General features: G+C 34.0%; 3 protein-coding genes and 1 pseudogene across 10 annotated transcripts; 2 read left to right on the forward strand and 2 right to left on the reverse strand.

Annotated features, from left to right (window-relative positions):
* Window positions 1-2,569: 2,569 nt before the first annotated feature.
* LOC111311800 (phosphatidylinositol 4-phosphate 5-kinase 9-like) lies at window positions 2,570-9,908 on the forward strand. 5 transcript variants are annotated; one of them, XM_022911524.2, is made up of 10 exons: window positions 2,570-2,786; window positions 3,450-4,855; window positions 5,432-5,599; window positions 6,604-6,769; window positions 7,052-7,162; window positions 7,396-7,583; window positions 7,864-8,012; window positions 8,802-8,961; window positions 9,360-9,603; window positions 9,695-9,908. In XM_022911524.2, exons 2-10 carry the CDS (start codon window positions 3,594-3,596, stop codon window positions 9,707-9,709), a joined length of 2,463 nt encoding a protein of 820 aa, XP_022767259.2. In that variant the 5' UTR covers window positions 2,570-2,786; window positions 3,450-3,593; the 3' UTR covers window positions 9,710-9,908. The 5 variants fall into 5 exon arrangements, with proteins under 5 accessions (XP_022767259.2, XP_089616328.1, XP_089616325.1 ...); XM_089760202.1 differs by having other exon boundaries at window positions 3,725-4,855; XM_089760199.1 differs by having other exon boundaries at window positions 3,450-3,474; window positions 3,725-4,855; window positions 9,360-9,861.
* Window positions 9,909-10,170: 262 nt separating this feature from the next.
* Window positions 10,171-12,577, reverse strand: LOC111311801 (uncharacterized; annotated as a pseudogene). The gene is made up of 7 exons (XR_016341872.1): window positions 12,336-12,577; window positions 12,076-12,245; window positions 11,541-11,617; window positions 11,377-11,443; window positions 11,042-11,116; window positions 10,893-10,967; window positions 10,171-10,671 (listed from the first exon to the last, which is right to left on the reverse strand). The product of XR_016341872.1 is annotated as an uncharacterized LOC111311801 (transcript).
* Window positions 12,578-15,035: 2,458 nt separating this feature from the next.
* On the forward strand, window positions 15,036-18,943 carry LOC111311802 (ras-related protein RABC2a). Of its 3 annotated transcripts, none has more exons than XM_022911526.2 (6): window positions 15,036-15,469; window positions 15,578-15,646; window positions 16,355-16,420; window positions 17,134-17,255; window positions 18,071-18,199; window positions 18,595-18,943. In XM_022911526.2, exons 1-6 carry the CDS (start codon window positions 15,328-15,330, stop codon window positions 18,703-18,705), a joined length of 639 nt encoding a protein of 212 aa, XP_022767261.1. In that variant the 5' UTR covers window positions 15,036-15,327; the 3' UTR covers window positions 18,706-18,943. The 3 variants fall into 3 exon arrangements, with proteins under 3 accessions (XP_022767261.1, XP_089616335.1, XP_022767262.1); XM_089760209.1 differs by having other exon boundaries at window positions 15,079-15,469; window positions 18,567-18,943; XM_022911527.2 differs by lacking the exon at window positions 16,355-16,420 and having other exon boundaries at window positions 15,187-15,469.
* A 1,221-nt stretch (window positions 18,944-20,164) lies between these two features.
* On the reverse strand, window positions 20,165-22,709 carry LOC111311803 (uncharacterized). The gene is made up of 6 exons (XM_022911528.2): window positions 22,449-22,709; window positions 21,468-21,559; window positions 21,296-21,374; window positions 21,118-21,212; window positions 20,622-20,717; window positions 20,165-20,549 (listed from the first exon to the last, which is right to left on the reverse strand). The coding sequence occupies exons 1-6, from the start codon at window positions 22,624-22,626 to the stop codon at window positions 20,469-20,471; spliced, it is 621 nt and encodes a 206-aa protein (XP_022767263.1). The 5' UTR covers window positions 22,627-22,709; the 3' UTR covers window positions 20,165-20,468.
* Between the last annotated feature and the right edge of the window lie 181 nt (window positions 22,710-22,890).

Consider the following 22,890-nt stretch of genomic DNA (forward strand, 5'->3'; position numbering starts at 1 on the left):
TTTATATTTAACCCGTATATTCATTAATTGTAATCAACTCAATTCGAAATTAATTTAATAATTTTAATTTAGTATAATATTTATAAAATATTTTTTAATATAAATTATATTTTAATTTTACATAAATATAACATTTTTTATTAAATTAATATCTTAAATTAATAATTTTATTAACATAATATATATAAATATAAAATTAAGTAAATAATAAAAATATATATTTTTATATATATTTGGGTGGATTGGGGTGATGTCACTTAAAATACATTACAACCCAAACTAAGGCTTAGAGAAAAATATTTGATCCGATTTGATCTATGATTTTATAAATTATTTTTTTTATCAAATCAAAATGAATCAAATCCATTGGATAGCGATTATTTTATCATATTTAGTTCCGATTGAAAATAGTATGAATTGAAAATTTTTAAAAATACAAATATAATAACATCATTTCACCTAAAAAAATTATGGTTGAATGCAAAAGCATCTCTTTAGAAAAATATTTTGGGGTTTACAAATCATATGTTAAAATTAAAAATTCATTATTTTGTTATTTAGTATTGAAGCAATTTTTCATCACAAAATCCGCTTTCAACTTTAATGCTAAACCAGCCCCTATTACAACTTAGATATATAAAATAATATGATAATGATAATAATAAAAGTTTAAGAAGCTAATTATGATTATGGACAGCTAACATATTAACACCTTTTTCTCACTGGATTCTATGGGAGAGGGAATCCCTAAACAACATCCCAAATTGGCTAATTTGGATTACATGAACTTTCCACCTAATAATCCAATATGGCAATTGTTCTTATCCTATTTCTAATTATAATTAGCAGCCCCTCTCTTCAATTTTTTACTCTCTAATGTTGATTTATCTAAACAGAAAAATTAAGAATTATTATTTCATAGACTAATGGTGTATATTTAACAATTATATAATAATTAAATAGCATTATATATTTCTTATAGGTTTATTTTTTTTAAAACAAAAACTTAATATTTTTATATGAAATCTTTGTACTCCTATAGTTCTCTCCACCGGGTTCTACTGGATACACTTTATAATAGGAGAAGTTTCTCTTCATATGTTTTCAATCCTACTATCTTTTATTATTTTGTAGATCATAATTATATATATATATATATATATAAAATAAGTTGTTGATTCCTCAAAATCTAATGCAAGTACTTTGTTATTGGTGAGAAAATTTTAGATGCAATTTTTTAAAAAATTTAAAACTCTATTTGAATAGATGATGAGATTGATTTTAATAAGATTAAAAATAATAATTATTATTATTATACTTGCGATTGAAAAAAAATTATTGTAACTACGATTAAAAAAATTTTAATAAAAAATTTATACCGAATAAATCTAATTGAAATTGACATTTTGATTCATGAGCTCAAAATCCAAACCTAAACTAAGTATATAACTTCGTTAAAAAAATATATAACTTGAATCAAGATGTACCTTGTCCTAAAATATTGGTTTGTACATTTATAATTATTGCAGACAAAAGATTATAATAAAACTTCAATTAATCTACCATTATTTACTAATGAATTATCTATTGGATCAGACTCTCTTAGCTTAATATGATTGCCATTAGATCACTTTTTAACTTTCTTTCTTTTTTTTTTTGTATCTTTAAGATTATGAAATTGAACTCTAATCACTATAATCAATTTAAAAAATACCAATTTCATCCCATATGATAAGTGTTCACAAAACAGGTAGTTAACTTTTATTTATAAGATATGTGTTCAAGCAATTAATTAAGTGATTTATCCATTAAAAAATAGATTTAAATATTCTTTTCTCAAATTAAAAAAATGAATATAGTACAAAGAAAGGGTTGTGGTAATCAGTGGCTAATCATACCCCTAGAAAACCATTAAAAAAATTATTAACCAATTAAAAGCTTACTAAGTTTAACCCACCTTTGTTTAATTAATTAATTAAAAATTGAAAGAACTGGCTATGTCTTAATCTAATAATCTTCCACCAAACACTCTTTTTACAATTCTTTTTACTGAAGATAAAAAGGTCTCATCATTAACTAATTTCCCACAATTGAAAAAATCCACCGTTCCAAAACTACGGTCCCACTCCCAGCCTTCCCAAAAGGCCAAAAAAAGTTAGGATACAGTAAATGATTTAAAATTTTAATAAAATTTAAACAAAAATTTAATAAAAAAATGCATATTATATTTTGTGTTTTATTATTTAATACAATATAAATCGTTGCCCCCACCCACCAGGTCACTATCGAACGGCAGCCACCCCGAGTCAAGCCCCGCCGCTGTAACTTAATTCACACGCGAGCTACAGCCGATCAGCAAGCGACGTTTTCATCGCCTTCTTAAATAAACTAAACTAATCTTCTTCCTAATCTTAATTAATTAAACGGATAAAATTAATCAGCCAATTATTACCATTAACTGTCAAAAATCAAAAGGGGAAGGAGTTGGGTGAAGTCGTCATTTCACTAACCGTCGCATGCTTAGATTTTATTTATTATTTATTTGCATTTTCGTTTGCTTACTGAATTTGTTGGGGCTTGGTTTTTTTAGCTTTAGATTCGGTTCAAAATCGTCACCATCGAACAGATTGATTTTCAAAAGCGAAACCAAAGACAGAGAGAGAGAGCGAGAGAGTTTTAGATTGTCAGCTTTTAAAAACATCAGCGGAACTTCTTCATCGTTACAGTCTGTTTCCTTTTTTCTCTTTTGCTTTCGTCGTCCATCTCTCTATCATTTTTCTTTAAAGGTACTCTCTGTCTTCTCTTTCATCACTTTTGTACGTATATACTTAGAATAGACTGTATAGGAATACGTATATTGATAATGATGCTTCAATTTTTGAGTTCATTTGAGTTGATTTATGCACGGTGGAAAAACTGGTGGAATTTGTTGATTGGTAGATTTTTTTTTTTTGGTAGTTTTGTTTAAATACTTTTTTTTTTTTATTTTCTTCAATTTTTGTTGTTTGCTAGGTGATAGATTTTGAAGGAGCATTGGTAAGTGAATTTAGAAGGATTTGTATTCATTTAAAATGAGTAGAGAAGAAAAATAAGCTAAAAGATGAGATAGAGATTTAAAGATTTTGTGCTAGGAGTTTGTTTTTATTGGATTTATCTTGTAGTTATTGAATCTAGAATTTATAAGCTTCATTTTTATGAAAATTTAGTTAATTTGAATTTCTCATGTTTTAATTGTGTATTTATATGATTTTAGAGTTTAATTTCCATTAAGAGTCTGCTCTAGTATGTTAGATGCTGCAATCAAGCACTTGATTTTGGTTTCTTTTGTTTTTACAATCTGAAGTCATCATTAAGTAGGATTTTCGTATGCTTTAGAAAATCTTTTTACACTGTTGAAATACGTTGTTCTGCTCCTAATGAATAGTCTGGATTCGTGATTCTATTTCTAGATCAAAGGAAGGAGAGTTTTGAAAGGTACTATCATTGGAATCTCATTGTAAGATTCTTTTTAATGGTGTATTATATTGTCTAAGAGCCTTGGAATTGGCTTAATTTTATCTTGTAAGAAACTGTAGTCTTTTGAGGCATCTTGCATGTCTGGCCCTGTGGTCACTGTTGATAATGTGGAAGGAGCACTTTCTCAAGCAGAAAGATCAAAATCTCTTGATGCCATCATTGACAAAGATGACGGTTCTATACTAACTAATGGTGATGCTGTCCACAGTTCTGAAACTGCTGAATTTAGAGTTGGAGAACTCTTGCTTCCGAATGGGGACTCTTATTCTGGGTCATTGCTGGGCAACGTGCCAGAGGGTCAAGGAAAGTATGTTTGGCAAGGTGGTTGTGTGTATGAGGGAGAGTGGAGACGTGGGATGAGGCATGGGATTGGCAAAATACAATGGCCTTCAGGAACTGTTTATGATGGTGAATTCTCAGGTGGTTATATGCATGGTACTGGGACATATATTGGCTCTAATAAATTGACTTATAAGGGGAGATGGAAGTTGAATCTCAAACATGGTTTAGGATATCAAGTTTATCCTAATGGAGATGTGTTTGAAGGCTCTTGGATGCAAGGAACACCAGAAGGTCCTGGAAAATATACTTGGTTGAACGGAAACGTTTATCTAGGGAATATGAAAGGTGGGAAAATGTCAGGCAAAGGAACTCTCACTTGGAGAAATGGAGACTCCTTTGAAGGAAGCTGGTTAAATGGAATAATGCATGGATTTGGAGTGTACACTTGGAGTGATGGTGGTTGCTATGTAGGAACTTGGACACGGGGTTTAAAGGATGGAAAAGGATCATTTTATCCAAAAGGCAGCCGGCTTCCTGCCTTACGAGAAGTTTACCTCAATGCTCTCAGAAAAAGAGGATTGTTACCAGATTTGAGAAAGCAGAACCATTCACATATCCACCATGCTTCTTCTGTAGACATGGGAAGTGTCAAGGTTGGTGGCAACCAGGTATCTCATCTTAATTCTGATAAGCTATCAGAAAGGAACTTATTAAATCTAGAGCAGTCTTGCAACAGAAATGTTTCCTTGGAAAGACGTTGGAGTCTAGAGGTATCTATTGAAAAAGTGATTGGACATGATTCGTCATTTGACTTATCTGATTCTTTCATAGAAGGGGGAGAAAAGGGGAGTGAAATAAATGCACCAATCTTAGAACGTGAATACATGCAAGGTGTCTTAATCAGTGAGCTTGTGTTGAATAATAGTTTTTCATCATCATCCAGAAGAGCGAAACGGAGACAAAAGAAGTTAGCAAAAGAGGTTAAGAGGCCAGGTGAAACAATCATTAAAGGCCATAGGAGTTATGATTTAATGCTTAGTTTGCAGCTTGGAATCAGGTCTGTCCTTCATTTCTAACTTCTATCCTTATTTACCCTTCTCCTTGTATCAGACATTGTGGCTCTTAATTTTCTAATTTGTTTACCTTTCTATATTTTATTATTGCTTTTGTTTACCACTGTATAGTTAATCCAGACTGGAGTTTGAACAGCTATTGTAATTTAATTTCCTTATATATATTAATGGAAATGGAAAACTAGAAGAAATGTGTGAAATGATTGACCAAACGAGTATAAAACAGCTATTGTAATTTAATTTCCTTATATATATTAATGGAAAACTAGAAGAAATGTGTAAAATGATTGACCAAATGAGTATAAACTAACAATTTAAATAGCTTTTTCTCTTTGGGATAATAGATTAACTATTTATGTTTGCTTGTGAACCTGTTGCAGGTACCGCTCAAAAATGTTTCTTACTTGTAATTTAAATTTTATGGTTCCATTTAAAGAATGCATAGAAAGAAAGATACATTACATTTATCATGATGAAGAATCCGTATCTGGTCCTCACTTAATTTTAAGTCACATTGTTTTTGGAAAACCTAATGCTGAATATAAGTTAGATTTGGCCAGATACACTGTGGGGAAAATTACACCCGTACTGAGACGAGAAGTTAGAGCATCAGACTTTGGCCCCCGGGCAAGCTTTTGGATGAATTTTCATAAAGAAGGGTCACAATTGACACCTCCCCATCAATCAGAAGATTTTAAGTGGAAAGATTACTGCCCAATGGTTTTCAGGTTACAGATACCTCCTTTTCTTTATGACCATACGGAGAATTTCTGTATGCAATATATGTTTTCTGATATAGTCACTGGGAATTTCTCAGACCTTCCCAGTTTTAGTGAGGTCCTATGGTTCAGTTTGAAGGATTGGTCTATCTGCTATTTAAGATCGCATGTCCTTTTAGAAATCAAATCTTTCTAGCTGCATATTTCTTCTAAAAAAGGGTGTTTTAAATTTTAATTTTCCTTTTATTTTTAAAAAGAAAATATTTTGATAGACCATAAGACTGATGCTAATTTTGGTGTAGATAACTTGCCTTTAGATCTCACTAGTCATTAGACATTTTGGTGAGACATATTATGTGGACAGGCAAACTCTTGAAGAAATTTATTACTACTAGAAATATGCACAGCCATATTGTGGGTGGAAGAAAAAAATTGTGTGAAAAAAAAAGTGTTTTGAAAAAAGAAGTTGCTTAAGGGTAATTTTTTTTAGTGGGTATTGTTTTAATTATTTTTTTAAAAAATTGGAATAACCAAATTATCCCTATTTTATTATTTGATATCATGCTTTAATTTTTTTTTTTTTTTGCACTTTACTCAACTGAGTTGGTGTCACTTGACTCAGTAATACCTAACTGGATCAGCCCTTTTATTAATAGAATAAATTAAGTTTTTCCTGCACCATGGTGTTTTTAAGTATTAATAGCCACAATTTCCAAGATATTTAGAGTTTTTTAAAGATTCTATTGCTACTTTCAGTCCATTTCTTAAAAGCTGAACATATAACAGCTGTACTTCTTTGCATCTAGTGATGATTTTACAATTTTATTCTTTTGGTTGCATCTGTGGAGATTCTCTGATGCACCAGTATTCTTTAGAAATTGTCTATTAAATAAATATGTTTTCAGAAAAGCAAAAAAAGCATGTATCTTTGCTCTTTTATTTTGTTTTTCTAATATATCTTGCATGAAACTATGTTTTGTTTCCCGTGTTGACATAAGTAAAACTTATTATAGGAATTTAAGGGAGATGTTCAAGATTGATGCTGCTGACTACATGATCTCCATTTGTGGAAATGATGCTCTCAGAGAACTTTCTTCTCCTGGGAAAAGTGGTAGTATCTTCTTTTTGTCTCAAGACGATCGTTTCATGATTAAGACACTCCGGAAATCTGAAGTAAAGGTTTGCAATCTCCACTTTTACCTTGTTTATTTATATTTTCTAGGGAACTAGCTTGAGTAAATATGATAATGCTCGCTGGTTGCTTTAACTTGTAATTGTGCATGTCAGTTCTGCAATAGACATCTGTCAAGTATGCAATTTGTTTACTTTTTGAACTCCTTAATTAAAAATCAATACCATACCACAAAGCATTTGCAATGTCATTCTGTCTGTTTCTTTTTCTTCTTTTCCTTGTTTTCTTCAGATGATTGCAGGTTTTACTGACTAAATTTTTGTGTATAGGTTCTTCTAAGAATGCTTCCAAACTATCACCATCACGTGAGGTCATATGAGAACACACTCATAACAAAATTCTTTGGTCTTCACAGAATCAAACCATCAAGTGGTCAAAAGGTAATAAGCATAGTAGAGTTCTTTCATATGCAAGAGGGCTTTTTACCTCATCCATGCACTTTAGTAAGTTGGTTTCACTGAATCCACTTGAATAAAATTATTGTTAGGTACTTTGACTAGGGACTATGTTTTCCATTGCTTATTTCATGGTATGTAATAAAAGGTTCCTTCAAGACTGTGGAATGCCTTTTCATGATTAGAAGCTAACAACCAAAAACTATACCCTTTTGCAGTTCCGCTTTGTAGTCATGGGAAATATGTTCTGCACTGAGTTAAGGATTCATAGAAGATTTGACTTGAAGGGATCATCACTGGGGCGTTCTGCTGACAAAATAGAAATTGATGAGAACACAACACTTAAAGATTTGGATCTCAACTACTGCTTTTATTTGGAACCTTCTTGGCGAGATGCTTTATTAAGGTAATTGATGAGTTTGTTGCTTTTATGCCATCCTATTATCTTACATTTTGAAGTCGACATATTATTGTTCTACCACTTGGTGATATGAAATGTTCATTTCGTGGGAGTAATTTTGCTATTAATCCTTTAAACCATTTGGCAATGATTTCTGTATTAGTGCAAGGTTTGATTTACCTTACGATACTGAGAAGACATAACTGGGCATCTTTTAAGATACAATATTGTTTCTTTTCTATCCTACTGAAAGAACATTCTTTTGCATTTATATGTACTTTTGCAGGCAAATAGAGATCGACAGTAAATTTTTGGAAGCACAACACATTATGGATTATAGCCTTTTGCTTGGTGTGCATTATCGAGCACCCCAGCATTTGAGGTCTCTCATGTCCTACAACAGAGCAGATGGACTAGGGAGTGTTGCAGAGGAAGGTGGGCATTATGAAAATTTAATCTTCTATTGGCAATTTCTTCTAGCTTCTTCAAAATGTTTGATATAGCATACTATGTTTTCTGTTTTATTTAACAGGATTTTATGAGCTAACTGGCGTTTAAGCATTTGCATTAAGAGTAGCTGAATCCGTGCAAAGAGAAAATAATTACTACATATTGACAAATAGAGTTACAATGTATTTCAGTTAATTTGTTGCACTAAAAATAAAAAGCGGAAAGATGAGAAGGCAAAGTCTCTCCAAATCATTTAATATATGATGACAATGGGTATACTATCAGTTTACCTCTGATAGAACCCAGAATGTAGAGGCTAGATAAATACTCTACAAAGGATATATTTGAAGCAGCAAACTATGTCAAATAAGACATGGGTTTGATACCAAATCACTTCCATACAGTTTTTGCTTTAATAGTCAGTGATAGAACTGTTAGTGTATGCGTGTGTGAGTTGGAATATTATGGGAATATTCAATGGGAGACATTTTAGGATGGATTAATTGGGAGCATTGATGTGTAATTTGTAATTGATTCTCTTTCCTTAATATTGTCTATATAATGAAAGGCTAATCCAAATGAATAGCAAGTTGTTCTCTAAAGCCTTAATTCTAACAAGAACCATATATGTCATGCATGGCACATAGCCTACACCCGAATAATCTGATGTATGCAGTAATTATCTGATTCTGATCCAACTTCTTGCATGCCTACTTTTGCATCATCCTAAAGGACAGTGGACTAATGTTAAATCTCTTGGTGTTTGTATTTCAGAGGAGGATGAAATCTCCAACTACCCACAAGGTCTTGTATTGGTCCCTCGGGGAACAGATGACAATAGTGTTGTTGTGGGTCCTCATATACGAGGTAGACGTTTGCGAGCATCAGCTGCAGGTGATGAGGAAGTAGATCTCCTTCTCCCTGGTACAGCAAGGTATGATTGCTCAACATGTCATGATAGTGTTTTCCGTTCTTGCAATGTCAGATGGCCGTGCATAAATTTCTTGATTGTTGCCTTAGTTATAAACCCTGCCAGAAGGGACAGTAGTGAGATAATACAAATATGTAGTCACCTCTAAAAAGTTTGGGAAGCTGAAAATAAAACTTGTTGTATGTTACCATAGTTATAAAAAGGTTTTTTGTTGCTCTGCCTTTTATAAATAGCCGTTATTTCTGAAGCCTAAACTAAGAGAAAAAGGGATGAAAGTGAGTACATATGCACAAATTGGCTATATATTGGGGTTCTCTTGCAGCGTGTGAATTTTTATTCTTTATCTTCTATCTCTCATCTTTTGAAGGATAATTTTTAATTTTTTATCACTTCTTGAATAGACTCCAAATCCAGCTCGGTGTGAACATGCCAGCAAGGGCTGAGCAGATTCCAGGGAAAGAAGAGAACATGTTCCATGAAGCATATGATGTTGTTCTGTATCTGGGTATCATTGACATTTTGCAAGATTATAACATGACGAAGAAGATTGAACATGCCTATAAATCTCTTCAGTTTGATTCTATATCCATATCTGCTGTGGACCCTACATTTTACTCGCAACGGTTCTTGGAATTCATTCAGAAGGTATTTCCCTCCAATTCCATTTAAAGTTGACATAATTTTGGGTCCATATTGTCCTATTGTGAGTTTCCTTAAGCTGGGCAAATGTTTTCAGAAATTGGGTGCTTAGGAATTAGGACCATTCCAATACCATGTGTGGCAATGCTGCAATACCTATTCAAGATGGACATCTCAACAGGTGATGTAAAATATTTGTAAAGATCTGCTCTTAGGAGCCGATATTTAACCATGATGTTTTTAGTGAGGTATAGTTCCCTGCCATTGTTTTATTCTGTTTTATGACACTATTGGAGCACACGTTCGATGCTTGTTCTATTCTTTGCACCTTGTCTCTGATTCATGCATTAGTTTCACCCATATTTTTTTCCCGGTATGCATGCATTTTAAGTTATAGTGAACAAGCAGAGTTTAAAAAAAGAAAATCAAACGGGTTTTGACGGCGTTAATCAACTTTCTAACTTGCTCCTGGCTGTAACTTGCAAGGCATACGAGAGCAAGACTCAATTGAACTCAGAAACCTTTGACTAAAGTACTAAGTGGCATGAACTAGAAAATACATACATACATACATCCAGAGGAGAATGAGTGTTATTGCTCAAGTAGTAAAAAAAAAAAAAGAAAACAAGAAAACATAAAAACAATTGTCAGTTTGACCAACGTATCTTACCCAAAAATGATTAAAAAATATGACAATTGGCACACATCTTGATAGAGATATGGCCATCGAGATACTGAAAGGCAGGTGGCCAACTGTCCCATGTTAGGTGGTGGAAGGGGCGGATGTATGACCTGGCCCTGCATCTATTGACCAGGAAAACCTTGTGGAGGGAATGTTGGAGGTCTAGGAGTAAAATTTGCCATTGTCGCACAACCCCCAGGAGGGGGTGGTGGAGCTATAGGAGCTCCACTAGGAGGCATAGGCCTAGGACCATTTCCCATGGGAGATGGCGGTGGTGGAGGTGGTGGGGGCAAAGGCCTTGATAGAGCAGCTGGCACTGTAGTGCCATTGGCTGCAGGGGGAGGTCGAGGTTTGTTTGCCTCTAGTGGCTTGGCTTTGAAATATACCTGCAACTGCATGTTGATAAATGACAAAAAAGGTACGATATTATCTACACAAATTTTGACAAACTATTAGCACTTTATACTGAACTAGCAACTAATAACCCTGCCAAAGAGAAAGATTAGCCAACCAATTCGGCTTATAGTGACAGTCCCGATCAATCGTAAACGTGGTCAACAGGTAGTAGAGATAAAACATATTAAGCAGCAAAGCTCATGCTAAATAAACCAACCGTGAACATTTTTGAGTCAGGATCCCAATGTGAGAAGAACTTGGGAGTGGATTTGTCAATCTTTGTGCTAGGAACCTGAAAAGGTGAATTAAATATATAAGCACATATTCTAAACATAATTTAACTGAGAAGTAGTACCATTGACTTACCTTGAAAGCTATGATCTCATAGGGTTCTGCAACAAACAGGAGATACTAATATCTCCTATCAAAAGGTTGCACTCTCTGTATCCATGAACAGTAAACAAAGAAGATAGATTTTGCTTCTGAGAAGAGCTGAAGTGTTGCGAAAATGTGAAGTTTGGATTTTATTGCTTGTAAACAGACCAAAAATAAATAAATAAAATAAGCGGAGTAGCATGAAAATGTGAACAACTTTAAGTGCAATTATATAAAAAAGAAGGAATTAGGGTAAGCAACCATGACTCACTGAAACCATGAAAAGACTATGAACTCGAAAAGAAAATAGAAATATAGAGTCAAACCTGCTCATAAGATTGACATAACATGGTGCCTTGGCTTTGAATTGTCTTCTATTTCAGGATATTCAATCTGCATGCAACACCAAACAATCATTTTCCACAAATTAATATAAGGATTAAAAAAAATTGTATGATACAATTCCATAGCTGTTGCACATATTATGCACCTGGAAGAGAAGAGACCTCTGCTTAGTCTCTGGATCATACTGCTTTGTCACACGATACCCTGGTCTACCAATTTTGACTACACAAAAAATAACAAATGAAATGAGCAAAAGGTAAGGCACGCAAAGATATGCAAACTGCAATTCTTGCACATTCCGAGCAAAAGGTAAGGCATGCATCTAAGTACAAATATGAACTGGTTCAAAACCTGCAAATGTAATTGTTAGGTGACTCAGAACATACTTTAAGATTAAATTTCTTCAATCATTCTCTCACTCTTTTCCATATTTACTAATAAGATTTCTTTCTAGAAACCCATTTCGTGCCATAACAGAACCGATTCATTTGTTTTCTGCATAATTTCAACTCATCTTAGCCCACAAAATCAACCCCTAAAACTACTACTAATATGCATGTCATTAAATTCTTAACTCATAAGTTTCAAGTCCCGAGACACTAAATTCATACAAACAAGGTACTAAAACCAACAAAAACAAAAATTGAAAAAAGAACAAGGGGATGATGAAAGGGACATGCCTGTTTTACGAACAGATACTTTACGCCTGTGAGGTTGGGGCTGAGCCGGAGCCTCCTTGGCGTCACGCGCCGCCCTCTTAGCTAAATTGGTCTGGTGCCGTTTTCCTTGCGTATGTGCCAAGTAGTTCCCTTCATTGTTGTGTAGCGTCAAGCAAAGCTTACACTCATAACTGCCCAAAAATATAAGGCATTTTTAATCTAAAAGAAAAAACACAACTTTTAACGAGAAAAAAAGAGGAATTTCGTAGATAATTTGATACCTTCCGAGGTCGTTGCGCATGAACTAGGGATCTTTGGCGAGGTCGATGGTTTCAAGGGGGAGACGACGGAGTCGCTCACGGCGGTCCATGGCTTCCGTCTGGGCGGAGGCGGCGCCTCCGGAGCCGGGTTTGGAACCTCAGTCTCTGTCCATGATTCTTTGATTCTTCTTTTGGCTTTCTCTTCTTTCTGGTTAGGGTTTCAAATTGGGGTTTTCGTAGCTTTCACACTGAACTGTTGATCTAATTGGCCACTTGGCGTTGCCAGGTTGCGGGTGGTATCGGCGGCGACAAATCCCCATTTTAAGTGGTTGGGCTCTGTGTTTGGAAATTCAAGCTAAGCCCATAATATGATTGGGTTGAACAAAATGGTTTCTCGGCCCAGGAAAGCTGAATCTGCATGGCTTTAACTAAGGCTGCTAGGGCCAGGTCGATTGTCCTTGATCTGCCTAAATCTTTATGCCACAAAAATTAGATTTTTTGGTGAGTTTTTTGGTTTGAACTTGGTTTGCCTAAGTATGAATTTTTTGGTGAATCTTTTTTTTGTTTGAACCTTTCATGAATCTTGAATAGGTGAATGGTCCCAAGTTCCTAAGCTTCTAAGGCACTAGCCTTTTTTTTTTTTCCCAAGCCACCCTCGACCCTAAGAAAAGGCTATGCTTCATTAAGTCAAGGAAAATTATGTACTAGCTCCTAACACTAACAATTTGGACAAATGCTTAAAATTTTGATTGCCTATGGACAGCAGGACCATGAATATTAGGTAGTCTGATGTTGCTATTTTCCTAATCACAACAAGAGACATAAATATAAAGCCAGATGCCCTTTTGCTTAATTTATCCCAATTTTAGTATTCTACCCTAGTAGTACTATATTGTAATGAATAATGGTCACGCTTGTTCCTCGCTTTACAGTTTTGAAAATGGCAATGGCTTGATTACCAATATATATATATATATGATCACATCCAATAAAGCGATCCCTCACTGCTGTGCCCTGCCTAAACATGCAGGCCACTCTATGTCTCTCAACTCCAGTATTATTATATATTCTCATGACTCATTCCCTATGTCCATCCAAAATTGATCCTCCTACTTCATCATAAACTAATTCTATTACTCTTGTTTATTGTCAATGCACCTCAAACTTTCTGTTATACAAAGTTTATATCTATAATCTATATTCGTAAATTTAACCTGAATTTAATTTTTTTTCGAAGTGATTTTAAGAGTATATTTTTTATATTTTTATATGATGCATGAAACATGTCATTTTCCTCTTATGAAAATATAACGAACTAAAAAGTTGAACCTCAATATATACCTACAAAAACTCACCTCTAAAGAAAAACTAAATCATTACAAAGCTAACCTACTAAACTAATTTTATTTCATACTTAGACGTTTAGAATTTAAAGTTCAAGGTTAGCTTGTTAGCCATCCACACATGTTATTCCTAACTTTGATTACGTTAGGTTTTGTCTAAAATTTTGTCTTAATTAATTTTGTGATGGTGATCATCACCGTTGCTATCAGTACTGGGTATAATAAGGTGCTTTCTTGGATTCTAAAGAAAGGGACTCTCAACAAACTCAACATAAATCGGTCAAAGTACTTCTTTTGCATGAATTAATTTCTATTGCCTAATCTCTTTGGTTCTTGCTTATTCCCTTTCCCTTATTTTTAGTATACAATCCTTCCTGCAATATATATATATATATTGCTTGGAACCTTGGACCAAGCAAACTTAGCCTCATTCCAATATTCCTTGTATACTCTAGCTTGGAACCTCATCACCAATTAAAAGTGTGGGTGGCAATGGAGAATCTCCTAATTTTATCATTAGCAAGATTTCGGTGAATATATATATTCTCAATTTTTTAGTATAATCAAGAAAAAGATAATTAAAGCAAACAAAGTACTAATTCATATTATATATATATTGGTCAGATTTTTAGATATTATAGATTCAAGAGAATTTAAACAGATAATATATCATTCTCAATTAAGTTAAATAGATATGAGTTATAAGATTAAAGTTATATTAAAAATTAAAAAATATATTTAATTTCAAAAATCTAATTATATATATGCTAGCTGTTTATGATGATTATCATCATGCATGTCCATAGGTTATGGAAATACCTAGACAAAAGATTTTAAGCTATGAAATTATCATCAAAATTTAAATTTGAAATGTAACTCCTTTAGGGCCAATGCAATAATAATGTTTGTTGAATTTCATAAAAATTAAAAATTTATTTTTCCTCTTTTTTTTTTTCCATAAAATAGAAAGAAATTTCCTTATTTTTTTTATAATGAATTCTTCAAAAAAAAAATTTTATTTGAGATTATTAAAATTTAAATTTTGATTACTGAAATTAAAAATTTAATTCTATATGGATAATTATTGACAATAGAGTTTGAAGGGAAATTTGAAAATTAAATTTCCAAGATAATGATTAGCCAAAAGCAGAAAAGCTTAATAAAAATCCTTGTTGTTTACTTCATTATTAAGGCTTTGATCCAGACAGTTCCTAATCTCTCCCTGAAAGCAGCCTTCCACCTGACGGTTGGAGCGTGAAAAACACGCTCCACTATTCCCGCGTGCCACATCGGTGCTATTCCAATATCTGTCAAACACGACACCGTATCAATGAGACAGAAAGACAAAAAAAACAAAGGCAAGAATACGTTGGTGTCAAGTGTTCCCCAGTTAGCCGTTTTCCTTTAGCTTCTCTCTCAAAGAACGCATTGATTCTCTCTTTCTCTTTCTCTCATTTTTCTCTTTAAAAAAATTTCCTTCCTTTTTTTATTCTCCTTTATATATTTCATTTCTGTTTCACTGTACTTGAGAGGGAAAGAGGCCATTCATTTTCTCACCCAAGTTTTTATTTTTATCATTGGATACAACAGAGACTTTGAAAAGAAGAGAAGAAAGGAGAGATTTTGTTTTAAAAGTTTGAGTTTTTGCCTTTGGATAGAAAAAAATTGAAATGGGATCATCTTCAGGGCAAAGTAGTGGAAGCTATGATCTTTCATTCAAGATCTTGTTGATCGGAGACTCAGGTGTCGGCAAGAGTAGTTTGCTTGTTAGCTTCATTTCAGCTTCTGCAGAAGCTCTAGCTCCCACCATTGGTTCATTTTCTTTTTCTTTTTTCTTAACTTGTTTTTTCAGTCCTGGATCTTTGATCAATTTTTCTATGGTAAATTTTGATTTGGGTTTTGTTTGAATCTTTGTTGTAGGTGTGGATTTTAAGATCAAGTTGTTAACAGTTGGTGGGAAGAGATTAAAGCTTACTATTTGGGATACTGGTAAATATGAAACTCATACTCATATCGTTTTATTCTTTCTTATTAGTCTTTCAGTTTCAAATTTGGATTTATTGTCTAAATCTGTTAGTCTAATTGAAGTCAATTGTTTATGCTTACAATTGACTTCTTTATTTTACATAGGAAAGAGCTTATATTTACTGACTTAATGTTCACTAATACATCAGTATGGCATTGACATCCTCATCCGGGCTTTATTTCAACTATTCTACTGCTGGCTGCTTGGATGTTGACCTTTTATTTAACTCTATCCATTAAACTGTTACCACCGCAAATTTTGTCAAAATTTTCTTATAAAACCATTCTACATAATTTATATGAATATGTTTTTGTTAATGTGTTTTGATCTCCTTTTTTTTTTTTTTGTGGAACCAATTCTGCACTCTGCAGCATCAACTTTGAAATGAGATTTTCAGGAACTCTAGGTAAATCAGTGCAGTTAAAAGGCCGATATAATTGATGATATATTAATCAGTTGAAATGAGTTTCTGGGTTTAAATTTTGTTGTTAGTGGTATGTTGCTACTTTATGAATATGAGAAGAAAATGCTTTCTCGACCTGGTTAGCTTGATATTGCTTCTTTAATCTTTTATTAGGTATTCACTATTTTGTTCATAAAAAAAATTAAAATAATTGACTTGCAACATGGAGAAATCATGAATGATTTTGAAACCATAATGCTTCATGTAGCTGGACAGGAAAGGTTCAGAACATTAACAAGCTCTTACTATAGAGGTGCCCAAGGAATAATTCTTGGTAAGTTCATCTTTCTGGTGCATGTACAAGTTACTCTACTTTCTTGATTTTGTTTGATGGAGCCTATCACTGGTTTTAAGTTGCAAAATACCAGGAATCTGATACCACTGCACAATGTTATCATAAGCATTAATGCGTCTCATAACAAGATTAGAAACAAGCTCTTATGTCACTATAGCGGACACACCCATGAATATTGATATGCATAATGTTAAAATATTGATCAAGGTTTTCCTCCTGCACTGGCTAAGCAGGAGTTTGATTATAGGTGCTGAAAATTTAACACAATCTTAGTTTAATTTTAGAAAGATGGACAGCATATAGAAAGCAGTTTGGAAATATTTGGTCTCTTTCCTCTCTCATATACACAAATGAAATAAAGTCATTTCCTTGTATCCTATATTCCATAATGTATTCTATTCCCAATACCTTTTTCAGTCCTTTCTGTGAACATCTGCTTTGTTGGCCTGAAAGAGCTCTATCATCCCACGGTTCCATTTTGTTTTTATTTATGGCGCAAGCATTTGCCACTTGTGCCTTGGCTCATCATTTCACAATAATGGTTACTGGATCCTAAAAATAATATTGTTGTCCCAAATAAATTATCAATAATGAGTCTTGTCAATTCTGCTCAGGGTGTTGAATTAAGATATTGTTTGCCCATGGTTTAAATTGCAATAATTGTTTGACTTATATCTTGGCTTTGGTTATAGTTTATGATGTAACACGGAGAGAAACCTTCACAAATTTGTCTGATATTTGGGCCAAAGAAGTGGAGCTCTACTCTACCAATCAGGACTGTCTCAAGATGCTTGTTGGAAATAAAGTTGATAGAGTAAGTCTAGTGCTCTCTTTCCACTGAAATTAATAATTGAAGATAAACTGACCCCGCCCACCCTTCACACCTCACCCTAAAAAGGTTAAGGATAGATTAATAAGTTGTTAATGGGCAATTTCATAATTTTATGGGACATAGCTCATGTGCTCTCTTCATGTTGAAGCTCATGGAATAAAGTAAAGAAAAAAAAATCATAAGTTGTAAAAGGGCCATGGCACCCATAAATGCTCTAAGGACTTTGCGTTCTTGTCATCTTAATTCCTAGCTTAGCCAATAATAAAATACTCTGCTTATGTTCTCCCCTATATTGTGTGTTCTCAAGAGTAAAGTAGATAAAACATTTCATGAGTAAAAAAGCCATATTGCAGTGTAACCATCAAATTTTGGAAGATAATAAATAAGTGTTTCATGCATATTAAACCTTGAGTGAAGCTGAACTTAATACAATTTATTGATTCATCTTTAGGCACAATTTATTTATCTATGCTCGTGCAGACTTAAAAACTTCATGTCACACTGTTGCATTGCCTACCTTAACTGTTTCCTTTCTTTGCATCATAATAGGCTCTAGATCCTCTTAATTACTCCTCTACCTATTCAATTGTTAAGCCAACTGACTTCTGAATATCCCTGGAAAATGGTCAGAAAACTAGAAGATCAATAAATAATTGACTTTGTCTTATTAAACCTTCTTTATAATATTTCCAGTCAGTTGATATTGTATTTTTTGTTTTCTCATTTGAGAGCTTCTTTTTCAGTCATTTTCTCTTTACTCAGATTGCTTTATTATATCCAATTTGTTCACGATTCAGGATTCTGAAAGGGCTGTAAGTAGAGACGAAGGGATTGCGCTTGCAAAAAAGCTTGGGTGTATGTTTCTTGAATGCAGTGCTAAAACAAGAGAAAATGTGGAGCAATGCTTTGAGGAGCTTGCATTGAAGGTAATTTTCTATGACAGTAATTTTGCTTTTTACCTTTCTAGTAACATATATGACATAATAGATATTATTTGTTGGTGGGTCACTCCAAAATGATCTGCAACCATGCGGTGGCATTAGGTTATATATACATCAATCATTAAGAATGGTTGTTTCCAAACTTTTAAACAGACACTTATGATTCTTCATGAATCATGATGGTCGCAATAAGTGACTACATAATCTAGGAATAGATGAGTGTACCACAATAGATTTGGATGAATTGATTGCTGTGTAAATTCATCCATATCTTTTCTACTATTGCTGTATTACATATGATAAAGGCTGGTATCATGAGCAAAGAACGCTAATGGCGTAATTCTTCTCTCAGTTCTGACAAGCTGTGGATTCTCTTACAGATAATGGAAGTTCCTAGTCTTTTGGAAGAAGGGTCTGCTGTAGGGAAGAGAAACATCTTAAAGCAGAAACCAGAGCACCAGGCGCCTCCTGGCAGTGGTTGTTGCTCTTAAATTGCAGCAATATGGAGTCCTCAACATGAAGGGATGACTTATATATCAATAGAAAAGCACATGCATCCATGTTGGTGGCTCTAAGCTTCCACCTTAACAGATTGTGAACAAATCATGTATATGATAATTTCTTTGGATATTCTATACTGCTGCTCTTTCCAATTGAGTTGCTGTAGTTAATTGTATCATCATCACTCAAATTAACTTGTGTAAATTTTTTTGCCTTTTTTTTTGCTTTTATCTTCGTTAATTTTTAGTTTGTTACCCATGGTAGAAAACCAGATTGAATGTCTTTCATTGATTAATTGAGTTTATAATTATTGTTCTGGATGGCAAAAATATTACTAGACCTGTCTCAAGCAGTAAAACTCAAGTCTCCATCTATCTCATTATCTAACCAGAACCATATTAACAAGTTATTACTCAGTCATTTAGGTAATCTGTCAACTAGCCAAATATTATTTTGATGAAAGATAAAAGACAATCATTTTTGTTTTTTGGAATCAAAGTTACTCAAACAAATGGTAGAGACAAGGTAAAACACGACAACAAACTACATCAAATATAAACATTTTTCACACCTGTTCTAATTGTGCTGAAACGTTCTTGGCTAGCGGTGTCCCACATTCGCAGATCAATCAGGGTAGAAACATTAACTTTATGGGATACTACGAAGAGAGATTCAATAACTAGTATCATAACATGACAATATTACAGTTGTTCAAAGACACGCTCATATTGTGGTAACAATGTAAAAAAATCATCTGAGAATCGAAGTATCAAACAACATTTCCCACACTCGGGGGATAAGAAGAAGCTTGATAAGATGATCATAATCAGCCCGAGCTCTATAACCAGCGTAGCCGCCACTTCCAGGCCTCTCTTTTAATAGGAATGAGAGAAGACAAGAATTTAAAGGTTGTTCCTTTGTTAATGCTTGGTAGGAGGAATCTGCCGCTGACCACTGGGATATGGCCTGGTTTTTTGTGATCAGCAGTCGGTTAATTCGTTAATCTTTCGGTGAACGCTGACACTGCATTATGGTAATTTATGTGCAATAACATAATTATGACAAGCAAATGAAGGAGATAGTAAATAGGTACAGTTGGCATTATTATGCAAGTATCACAACTAGACATAGCAAGCTATGATTGGAACAAAAGTTGAACTAGTCAAAAAGCTATTGGGTTTTTCTCTAGTCTGATTCTTTAGAGTTGGCAAATAATTGGATGACTTGGCCTCGGATAATTATTGCACCAACAAGGTATAAAGAAAGAGAAGTTGGTTAAAGTGGAAAGGGAACAAGCCGAGGATCTCATTGGACGATGAAAGAACCGAGGGATGTGTCTTCGGGAAAGGTTGATCACATCAGCTATAAAAATTAGACGGTGAAAAAACAGGTTGTCCGCTTTGAGATGTCTGGCAAGTTGAAAAATACTAATTTTTTTCTCTTGGCCAATACAAAACAATATTACTATATCATCCGAATCATTAAAAAGATAATGCATGACAAAATCTGACTCGGAATGTTATTTGTTCCTATGCAAAAACAACAGGGTAGCACTTAAAAGCTAAAACTTACAAGCTCTGTTTTCTCCTAAGATACTAGTATTAAATTTAATGAGAAACAAATATTTCATCCTAGCCTCCAAAATGTTTGCCCTCAACTGTCCATGGTAGAGTGGCAGCAAAAAAGTAGCCACCAGTCAACTCTGCTCCTCTAATACTGGCTAAGCAATTTTCAAGAATCATCATGTGTAGCTTTACTGGGAGGTCTGAGCACTAGCAGCAGCTTCAAGAACTCTCCACGCATCCGTTTCAGGGTCAGCTAGCTCACATGGTATCTGCACAATTTCGAGTTAGAAACACATTGTGGAAGGGAACATATGAGCTAGAAAACCTTTGTAATGACTAACCTTTCCATATGTGTTTGTCTTTGTGGGAGAAGCCCCATTAGTCAGCAACAATCTTATCACCTCCACATGCTCACCTCGTGCTGCATGATGAAGAGGCTGACAAAAAAGGACCATACAGTAGTCATAAACAAGACTAAGTAGTATGTAAAACATATTAAGGGTTCATACAAGTGCAAACAATGGAGAGAGAAACGGAGGGACAGTAAAAAACTAAGCAGTAAGCAGGCATTTCATGCTAGTTGGTCGTTCTAAGCATTCCAGGTCACAAAGACCATCAGCTTCAAGCTAGTTGGAGAAGAGTACCGAAACAATTCCCATTTTTATTTACTTAGATAAAATCTTTGACCAATGTGCAATTGAATGACCCAAGCAAAACAAAATCTATTCAAATGGAATCAGTTGGCTTCAGATCTTAATCAATTTCTAGCAATGAAATGAAAAATACAGACATTAGAATTCAAGATGGTGCAAGTGCCATATAGCATTTGTAACTCACAGTATCACCTTCCGTATCAACTGAATCTAGCATCCTTTTCAGACATCCACTGTTGGTGGCTCTGTCAAGTAGAAGTTGTACTATCTCAGTAAATCCTGAAAACGTCATTGGAAAAGAAAGAAATAAAAAGTCAGCACCTAATTAGAGATGGAAGATTCTACACGAGCATACAGCCTACCCCCAGCACAGGCATCATGCAAAGGAACTGCCCCATCTTCATCCTTGGCCTCCAAATTAGCCCCTCTTTCCAGAAGTAGCTGAAAGGGATTAAATCATCAATCATAAGATTTTAGGGCTAGAACAAAACACATCAAAATAAGTGGAGAAAACAACAATATCAGATAGCTGACCTGGACACAAGGCAGATAACCATAAAGGCAGGTAAGATGGAGAGCTGTGTCACCATCTTCTACAGGTTCATCGATGGCGCCATTCAAGTTGTCTATACAATACAATCAAGTGAAAAATAAAAGGCTTCAGTAGGAGATACAACAGACAAGGACATTTTAATGTCCAAGTGAGAACAACTATAATGATGAAAGAAACAGGATATCAGGTGTTCCATTCTGAGAACACGTTCAGTAACGACCAAAGTGTATAAATCCTTCCATCTCAAGCGAGACCTACTTGTTAGGTTACATTGCCATCTTTGACAGAAACAATGGGAAAAAAATAATAAAAAATGAAACAACAATTCACCATGTGATCCAGGAGGACATTTAAATAAGCATTAGGCATGCTCAGGAATTGTCTCAACTTCAGCTCCTTCCACTTTTAACATATGTATTATAAGCTATCAATCATATATGCAAACCTTTCGTATATAAGTCACTACGAATATACTAACCACCAACTTCCATATAACATTCACAAACTTGAATTAACATCAAATATGCTCCTTTACTTTCATCTATTTCCTATAAATACTTCCATCATTTTCTTTGAATTCCTCTTGACAAAGACTACCAAAAATGTCCCAATTTTGATTCATAAGTAATAACTATTATCACACCAGCATCAACCGACCCTCACTACATACTTAAGAAATCAAATAGGAATGAGAATTATATAAATGGGTTATCCTAAAAGTTCATTAAAAAAAAACCCATAAAAAAGGAAAAAAAAATCAAGTCAGATTAAAACAAACCTAACACCCCCGCCCCCGCCCCAAAAAAAATATTTTTAAGTTTCACAAAAAGGTTAAAAGGATAAAACCCGAAAGGGTTTTATGGAAAGCAATTAGCTAACAACAAATTTTAATGGATGAAGCTAGAACAAAGAGAAGGAGAATAGAAGAGTAAAATTGTAAAAGTAAAACGGGGAAGGGAAACCTAGGGCGAGGCGAAGAGCGTTGAGGTCGCCGAACTGGGCGGCTGCGGCCAGGTCGCGAAGGTGAGGAGGGGTGTCGGCTTCAAGGTCCATCGCGAGATCGTTTTCTTGGAAGAGAGCGTTGTCATCGTCGTGTTCGTCTTCTTCAAGCAATCCATTGCGCCTCCCTGGAACCGCCATTGTTTTCTTTTCTTTCTTCGATTTCCCGTTATGCGTTTCTCTTGTTTTAGTTTGTACGGAAATTAACCCAACCTACTATAAGCTTTAGTCCCGTGCGTCAAATTATTTGTATATTATTATTAATTTGTTATAAATATTTATATAAATTAAAAATAATAGAATTATTAAAAATATTTTAATTTTGAGTTTTGAAAATCTGAATATGATTTATGTATTATGTAAGAAAAATTTTATTTTGTATATTGAATAATAAATGAAATAAAT

The sequence above is a fragment of the Durio zibethinus genome, chromosome 1, assembly GCF_047325235.1.
Source record: "Durio zibethinus cultivar Kanyao isolate XHJ-2024 chromosome 1, ASM4732523v1, whole genome shotgun sequence".
Taxonomy (NCBI): Eukaryota; Viridiplantae; Streptophyta; class Magnoliopsida; order Malvales; family Malvaceae; genus Durio; species Durio zibethinus.

What these genes read in the sequence shown, in the direction of transcription:
- LOC111311800 (XM_022911522.2), top strand. Translation starts at nt 3,594, where the DNA reads ATGTCTGGCCCTGTGGTCACTGTTGATAATGTGGAAGGAGCACTTTCT. An exon ending in AGTTTGCAGCTTGGAATCAG is followed by an intron (nt 4,856 to 5,431) that starts GTCTGTCCTTCA and finishes AGATTTGGCCAG; the next exon opens with ATACACTGTGGGGAAAATTA. An exon ending in TGGCGAGATGCTTTATTAAG is followed by an intron (nt 7,584 to 7,863) that starts GTAATTGATGAG and finishes GTACTTTTGCAG; the next exon opens with GCAAATAGAGATCGACAGTA.
- LOC111311802 (XM_022911526.2), top strand. Translation starts at nt 15,328, where the DNA reads ATGGGATCATCTTCAGGGCAAAGTAGTGGAAGCTATGATCTTTCATTC. An exon ending in TGCCCAAGGAATAATTCTTG is followed by an intron (nt 16,421 to 17,133) that starts GTAAGTTCATCT and finishes CTTTGGTTATAG; the next exon opens with TTTATGATGTAACACGGAGA. An exon ending in TTGAGGAGCTTGCATTGAAG is followed by an intron (nt 18,200 to 18,594) that starts GTAATTTTCTAT and finishes ATTCTCTTACAG; the next exon opens with ATAATGGAAGTTCCTAGTCT.
- LOC111311803 (XM_022911528.2), bottom strand. Translation starts at nt 22,626, where the DNA reads ATGGCGGTTCCAGGGAGGCGCAATGGATTGCTTGAAGAAGACGAACAC. An exon ending in GCATGATGCCTGTGCTGGGG is followed by an intron (nt 21,213 to 21,295) that starts GTAGGCTGTATG and finishes TGACGTTTTCAG; the next exon opens with GATTTACTGAGATAGTACAA. An exon ending in AGACAAACACATATGGAAAG is followed by an intron (nt 20,550 to 20,621) that starts GTTAGTCATTAC and finishes GAAATTGTGCAG; the next exon opens with ATACCATGTGAGCTAGCTGA.